The 8,633-nt window shown below is 36.8% G+C and overlaps 1 protein-coding gene across 1 annotated transcript; it reads right to left on the minus strand.

Annotated features, from left to right (window-relative positions):
- Positions 1–373: 373 nt before the first annotated feature.
- Positions 374–3,802, minus strand: LOC104954437 (retinoid-inducible serine carboxypeptidase-like; the record flags this gene model as incomplete). Its single annotated transcript, XM_010781541.1, has 6 exons — positions 374–553; positions 1,052–1,089; positions 1,211–1,283; positions 1,939–2,013; positions 3,225–3,380; positions 3,647–3,802. Coding segments are annotated over 6 exons (663 nt in total), but the record flags the coding sequence as incomplete, so codon positions are not given.
- Between the last annotated feature and the right edge of the window lie 4,831 nt (positions 3,803–8,633).

Genomic DNA, 8,633 nt, shown 5'->3' on the forward strand with positions numbered 1-8,633 from the left:
ATTTAAATCAATAAAAACGTTACATTTGTGTAAAAAGATGAAAAAAGTTAAATCATCAATGAGGGATTAAGTGACACACACACACACACACACACACACACACACACACACACACACCTTATTTAGTAACTACTGTTTTAATAATACATGGAAGCTTCCGACATTCACCAGTGGGGTATTTAATGTCTGAGAACAAAAGTCTTATTAGCTTGTGTAGACCATAGACCTTTTTGGGGGGTTTCTGGTGACAAAAACTAGCTGGAAGTGCTAAAATGCGAAATAATTTCCATGTTTAGGACTCTCTACAGCACAAGCTGACATGAATCATGGCCCCGGTCACTATACAACAGTCTATTTTAACATGTAGAATAACTTGCATGAGCAGAGATTATGGCTCTGCGTGTGAGACCCTGACAGTACCGACCTGCTCCACCACCGTCTCCAGCACCGACCACAGCTCTGTGGCTTTCTCAAACTGCTCCTGCTCCACAGCGCGCTTCACCGCCTCCGCCGCACTGCTGACGTCCGCCAGGCCCGCATCGTCCAGCAGGGACTGCATGGCACATGGGAACAGATATTTAACGGGACGAATTATAATAAGGAGGTTGAAAGCAACTAGGAACATTTACTGGAGTACTGTACGCAATGAGAATGTTATGGCGAATAAACTTCTACTCCACTAAATATTGTACTTTTTACAGCATTACATTTATATACGATGCATATTCTTCATACAAAAATATAGTGTTTTGGCAAGTTGTATATAATTATTAATATGAGCTCTACCTTTAAAATCTGCTACATTGAGGTGTTAAATTATTGACATTAATACAATAATATGATATGTATCGTTTCGTAATAGTCCATTTTGCATAATAAGAATGTTTACTGTTGGTACTTTAATTGTATTTTGAAGCCCCCTACCCTTGTACTCAAGTGACATTTTGATACTGATAATATTTCTACACTGTTGTATCACTACTTGTAGTAAAGTAGAAGGTCTGTGTAACCCAGCTCTGAAGAAGAAGTGTGTCCAAGGTGCGTTACTTACAGTAGTGTAGAGGTACGGCCCCCAGGTCATGACGGAGTCTGTGGGTGGAGGAAACCTTTTTTCAGAGCACACCTTTGATAAAGCTTTGATCACGGTCAAGGATTTTACAACTACATAATGCTGAGCAATTAATTAAACTGCCTTATAAATGATACTGACCCAGGGGGGAAATCCAAGAGTCCCCGAGAGCCACACCAGCAAAGTTACATTTCACCGTCCCCTGTGTTATAGCCTGGAAATAGAGGAGAGACATTAGAGTTCAACACGGTGATGAATCCTGAAGATTTTCATCTCAATGACAAAAGCGGTTTGCCCCTGAGAAAGATGGTAGAGAACAAAAAAAAGAAACTCAATAACACCAACATGTGTCAGTTGCTGTGAAACCAAAAATCTAGTCACTGTCATATTGGAAACATTTACATCGAAAAGTATCAAGTGTACCCTCAAAACAAACAATGACACTTCTGAGAATCAGGTTTTTGACATGTAGGTTTCTATAAATAGAATTTGTTTTGGTGTATAATGGGGCAAACATAAACAGTCAAATTAAATAGGTTGTGAAAAAGGAGCAAATATAGAACTAGTATAAAACTATTTGAAATAAAAATAAATGTTAAGAGGTAGAAATATATCAAATGTGACACATTTTAAAAATAAAATATGTGCAGTATACTAGAATTTAAAGAGGATGAGCTGTGTACTTTAAACAAATGGTAGTATTGAATAGAAATGTGCAAAATGTACAGTATTGTCATTAAATGTATAAAGCAGAACATTTAGAATGATTACGTGTACTTTACAGAAGAACTTGCTGACTTGCATGTCTGCCAACTCATCATCACATGGCAGCTGTTAAACACGGGAACTTCCATCGTCCCTGAACTCACCTTAGTGAGCTCCAAGGAGAGCGCAGCGGCCATCTTCCCTCCGTACGACTCAGAGAAGATGTAGAAGGGCACGCTCTGCACAAAGACAATTAGGGAAAACCGTTTCTAAAAAGCCAAGGCTGTAACCATGAAACATGAGATACAGTATATCAAGTTGAATATAGATACTAGCAGTTTTTCCTCTGTCAGAAAACAAAGGCCTTACAGGATACACTAGGCAGCTACTGTAGTATCATCATGTTCTGTGTAGACTGAGTATTAGTCATTCATATGTACGAAAAATATAGTTTTCATATTCCGCTTGTAGTGATGTAAGTTCAGGTTATTAAGATGTTGCATTAAAAAACAATGGACTAACTGTTTAAGTTACAAAAAAGTGAACCAATACAATATATATATTACAAAAAGTTCTTTACATAAATAAATTGTGTATCAAAACTTTGTCTAAAACAGTCAAATGCAACAATATTAATATTTTCATATATATATATATCTATATCTATATATATATATATATATCTATAAGTGATTTAATATGTTATATTATATGTCGTATAATATATATATACATTATACGACATAATATATCATTAAATCACTTATAGATGCCTTTTTTTGCAGAATTAGCATTTTTTATACTTAAAAGTACATTTTCTTTCTATAAAACTTCTTTACTTTGACTTGTAATGGAGTATTTTGACAATAACGTATTGTTACTTTTAGATGGATCCCAAATTGAGAAATGATCCGTTAAGGATCCCAGTAATTCTTCCACCACTGATCATAATCCAATCATTTCATCTACACGGTTCTGAAAGGGGCCTTTAGTCATGATGAGTACTTTGACTTTTAATACTTAAAGTATAAATTGAAGCCGATACTTTTGTACTTTTAGTTAATAAATGTTTGAATGCAGGACTTTTACTTCTAACTAATAATATATTACAGTTTAGTATTGCTACTTTTATAAGTACTTCTTCCAACACTGCCCGTAGGTAGATTTGGTTTGAAGTTTAAGGACAAGGTGACACACGTTGAACACAACACAGAAAAATCTATTAAATTAAAATAAGAGTATCCTAGGCTGCTACAATTTATTCATTTAAGCGATAGCTGCTGGAAACTGCTCTGTTCTACACATCGGGACCAGAACTTCCAGCCTCAGTGTGATGAAAAGTGAGTTATACTCAAATCAGCATGTCTGGAGTGTTAACAGTTTTAGAACCTTCAGTATTATAAAATGAATCAGGGTCAACATGTGTCACTGTTCAGTACTGGTGACAGACCTGGAGGTCAGCTTTCCGGGTGAAGAAGTGCTGCAGCAGCACCAGCATGTCCGAGGCCACCGTGGCTACGTTGGTGGCGAAGGCGTCGGGCTGGTCTGTGTAGCTGAAGCCTGTCCCCACAGGGTTATCCACAAACAGCACGCTGGCTGCCTGCACCTGAAACAGCAGGTCAACCAGACGACAACAACGTGACCATCATCAGAGTCGGAAAAGGAACAATTTGTTGAAAGATACAATACTATATTGTCAGATCAAGTCAGACATTTGTCTTGCATCAAAGCAGCTCCATTTGCAACATCAAACAAGGAAAATAAGTATTTAACATAACACTGAAGAGAATACATGCTGAAGACCCTCTAAACTGAGTTGAAATTCTGCTCAAATATGTGCATGACTTTTAAAACGCTCCAACAAACTCTTACCCAGCTGCTCTTTCTGGGCTCTAGGTCCCTGTCCAAAGGTCCGATCTCTTCGAAGTTCCCAAAGCCACTTCCTGATCCTCCTGGCCCCCCCTGAAGACACAAGGGGCAAACATCCTCATCATGCTCGGGAGAGGCAAGGCACCTTTCAACACAAGGCTATTCAAGTGCTTTAAAAAAAAAAGAAAAACATTAAGAAATAGTGCAGAATGGAATTTAAAAAAGTCATAAAAAAGCAAGGAGAATAAAATGTATATTAAAAAAAAGCCAATACAAGAAAAACATTAAAAGCATTAGGAACAAATTTACTCTCATATTCTTGCGGATTGCTATTCTTGGACCCCATCTGTAGTCACTTAAGTACCAAAGGTTTGTAGTATTTGTACCATCACTTGAGCAATAGTGCAACCCTGTCTCCTAAAAATGACGTTCCCACAGAACTAAACTGCATTCTCAATTACGTTTAGCAAGAAACGTATTTTCTCCCACGTTACGTTTCTTATGAACGTATCTCAAATACGTTTATTCTCTACATATCTTTGCCATTTATTGTCTTGCTTATAATAATGATAGTCATTTATAAATATCATTTTAGAGCACACCTTTGAAATCAGTAGACGAGGCTGTAATTTCGCCAGCTGTTACTCTCATGAGCGAGGCAGAAACTAATAGTTTTAACATGCCAAAAAGCTGCTGTGTCGTTTATTGCACCTCAAACATTAAAACAAATCCAGAATTACGTGTTTCTGTACTTCCTCTAAGAAGAAAGGACAGTAACAGAAGATCTCTGTGACGCCAGATGTGGTGCTGTTAATGCGATATGACATCCGAAAAAATATTCAGTTTAGGACAAACCCTGTGAATAATCTTCAAGCTCTGGGATTGGATGTTGGAGTGGCAGTGCGCCAAGGTTACGCCGAGCGTCCAGCTCTTTGAAATGGAACGAATCCACGGCAGACTATTCAAAACTGGACTTGAACCCCCCCCCAGAACTTCACATGCTGGCTATTGTGTTTCGCAACATGTTCTCTATGGCACGTCTCTACTGGGAATTGTAGTTTTAAAGACATTTTCGTTTTTCCCAAAATTAGAAGTTGACAGTATTAAACTGTGTACAGCCCTGGAGGTTTAGGCGATATGAAACACACTGGTGTGTACACATTTAAAACATGTAATTACTAAAAGGGTGAACATCGCTTGTTTCCATAATGGGCAGCATTAATATATAGCCACATGACAGCTCATTGTTACTTTGTAATTCTACTCTACTACAATTCAGAGGTTAACCTGGTATTTTTACTCCACTACATTTATTTTAGTTCCTTTGCAGATTCTGATTAATTATGTGAAATATAAACAACCCTTAAAGCAGACTTTAGTTACACCTGAGTAAAATTTAGGGAAAGGTGATTGTCAAGTGCCAACAGTCAGGAGAGATATTTGATAGTTGGTGCTTGAGAAGACTAAACATTTATCTGCAGATCTCTATAAAGTATATTAATTACTTGTTATTCTCTTCTAATAGTTAATTAAAGACTGATAATTGCTATTTTGCACATCCCTTTCAAGATTTCAAGATTTTCTAAGGTTTATTGACATATAATATACACAACTGTGGTTTAGTTATGCAATGAATGAAAAACTTGGGTCGCAGGTGCCTCAACAGTGCATTACAAGACATCTATCAATATGTGTGTATACCTCCACCATTAAACTGTCATATTCTGCACATTTCTTATTCTATCTAAATACATAAGAGTATCATTCATATGTATAACAACAGTTAAAATAAGTTCTCCAACATAGTTAACATTGCAGGAAAGCAATATATTAGACGTTAAGTACTTTGTCAGGCTTAATATTTATCTTTTGATACCCCCAAAGCTTTTTTCTTATTTAACAGAAGACCTTAATCTAAAGTATTATTTAATGTTTAAATAAAGGTTCATTCGTTTTTCTGTTTTGCACATCCTCCTAATAATATCTTTGTACATCCTGCACTAAACTGTTTTATTGTAGAGATCACTTAGAGTATCTTCTTGATTTTTTATATTGTATATATTTTTATCATTGACCTTGTACTTTCCCCCTATGAAAGTATGTACTCTTAATATTTTTTTCATCAAATATAAGTATATAACACATTAAAACAATAATTCAATAATGTGCTTAAACCACTATGCGGTGCACACAAGGTGAACACAGCCATAATAACTTTGTATTATTAGTGTAGGACACTTACGTATGTATAACATCTGAAGATGTGTAGTTTTATTCATGTTTTCACATAATTTTACAGGATATTGCTATAATATTTCACATGTTTTACTTCTACACATTAATATCTGATTTATATCACAGACAGAAAGGTACATCCGTCATTTAATGGTAAGCTATTGAAATTCTGATTCCATAGATGTGTCTCCCATCACCCAAAACCCCTGACTATTCTCTCAACTCAGTATTTACATTCTTATATTCAAAGAAAATCAGTAATATATTTAAAAACTACAAGTCCTTTTCTATCAGCTGTGCACCGGTATGGTGTAAATACAGCCTATCTACCAATTGGATCAAATATAAAAGTCAGCCGAATTAATGTTGATACTGCAAAGAGACGTATTGTGTGAAGACAAATTGAAGATGTTGTTTAATTGCTGATATATTTATGATCCACGTCACATATTCAGTTTCCGTGGCAGTTCTTCCAGTTTGTCTAGAAGTCTTCTCATCAGGGCTCTATAAATAAAGAACTACGGCAGATGTGTAATATTTAATGCAGCCGAACCGTGTATTACAATGCCGTTATCTGATGACATTCAAAGAGAAAAGCAAGCACACTCGGAATAAAGTTTTTTTTTAAAAAGGTTTATCGCATAAACACCATATCCCAACGTGCATTACGGCTAAACAATCCAATCACCGAGCTTAAACCATAGCTGAGGATCTTGGGTAAATGGATACTGTGTAATGTGGGTATGATGTTAAGGTTGGTGTTATTGGATTAACAAATATCGATGTGCGTTCAAAGTTAGCTGAAAAATGATGGGAAACTTCTCAGAGGTCTTGAGGTTTTTACTTAAATATTTGTATTAAAATGCTGTCAAACTGAAGTCTCCAACACATATACATTTGTTGTGCATGACTTCGATAATGGCCAACCTCTGTAATCACATTGACAGCCCATATGAACAATAATCGAGGGGAAAGTTTGGACAATAACCCAGGTTACGCATGAGACTGGACATTCAGCTGATCTTTGACGAACTATGAATGTTTACACATGCAAAAAACGAACATAGACTCCCTCTCACACACTTTGGGAGTTCAGTTGTGATGTGATGTGTTAACTTAGCTTTGTATTACAAATCCAGCAGTGGTTGTGCCAGTGAAATAAATAATGATGTTTCACACATATGTTACTCAGTCTGCCAACTCACTCTCCAACTCAGGAGAGGAGCTGAAAGGAGAAAGAGTTCTACTCTCGTGAAAAAGTTCCTATTGTAAATTTCACACTGTCACATCTTCTTCTACGATACTCTCTACCCTAAAATGCCCCCTCTCCTTCCCGTTAACATACGTCTGTTTTGTCAATATCGTGAGCAACAAGGAAAATCCCCATGGTAACTCATCAGAAACAACTCACCACCTCTTACACTGGTGCATCCATAGGCAAAGAGAAAAAGGGTCAAGTCATGTTTTCTCAGATATGTGAGAGTTTTGTGTATTTGCGTGAGTGTGTGTGTGTTTGCATGTTCAGGACACGAGGGTGGGGTATCTTGGCATGTCTCACCACAATTCAATGTTTCCTTTTAGCTCTATTGGCACTCTGGTGTTCCTGTTGGCTGACCTTTTCTCTTCCTGTGAAGTTCCTGTCATGCATTCTCTGTTTGGAAGGTCAAATGTCTCTTAGTCAAAGCCCGTTTCACTGTATGATAGTATAGAAAGAGGTCTATTAACCCTCCTGTTGTCTTCGGGTCAAATCTGACCGATTTACTACTTTCATCAATCATAACATTTTTGTTTTACATTCGATTGCATTAACGCTTTATGATATCCTTCACAGTAGACATTTGATCATATGAAATTGCTGACCACCACTTTCATTGAATTTTGGATGATTTAGTCAACTTTGTAACACCCATGGTGTTCCCGTCACACACACACTACACACACACACACACACTTTAGATGTGTTCCCCCCCTTACTGTTTGTGCCCATCCCTCCATGTGAATCACACCTGGCACACGCATGTTCAGTGTCTATTCTTTGTATATTTACTGCACTTTTTCATGTACACCAGTAGTCTGATACAATATTTACAGTTTGAAAGGGTGTTAAATTACATTTGGAGATGACTAATGGTTTTTGTGTTAATGTAATAGCAGTTAAAACAGGAACGGCTAAATTTGACCGCGAACACCAAAGTAAGGGGGGGGAAACGAAGACAATAGGAGGGTTAAACAAGAATTAGAAGTGAATGATGTGTTTAGCATAAATGGTTTTATGACATGTTAAAGTAACTGGCCCTTATTTAAAAAAGAACACATTTCTTCACCATGCGGTCAAATGCATTATTTAAATATAAAACAAAATCTTAGGGAACTATAAGATTTCTATATTTGTGATCCCTCTAGAATACTAAAACTGTGAATTAATAATTTCCAATGCTTGTCTCTGAGTCTGGATCAAAGTAAAAACAGAAATTAGCCGTCTGGATAACCTATTGTTGCTAATTGCATAGAGATTTACCTCCAGGTGAAATTGTAGGCTTTGCAGATTAGTTACTTCCTGTTAATGGTCACATGGCTCAAGAGGAAGCTTTGCAAAATCAGGTGAAGTTAGTTCGGTATTTCAGTATTTCATTCATTGGTTATAGCATTTTTTGAAGTGAGCATTAAAGGTCCCATGTCATGGCCATTTCTACTGATCATATTTCCATTGTTGAGGTCTACTAGAATAGCCCCCCTGTGAGCCCAGTGTGCTCTG

The sequence above is a fragment of the Notothenia coriiceps genome, unplaced genomic scaffold (genome assembly GCF_000735185.1).
Source record: "Notothenia coriiceps isolate Sejong01 unplaced genomic scaffold, NC01 NC01_scaffold00023301, whole genome shotgun sequence".
NCBI lineage: Eukaryota > Metazoa > Chordata > Actinopteri > Perciformes > Nototheniidae > Notothenia > Notothenia coriiceps.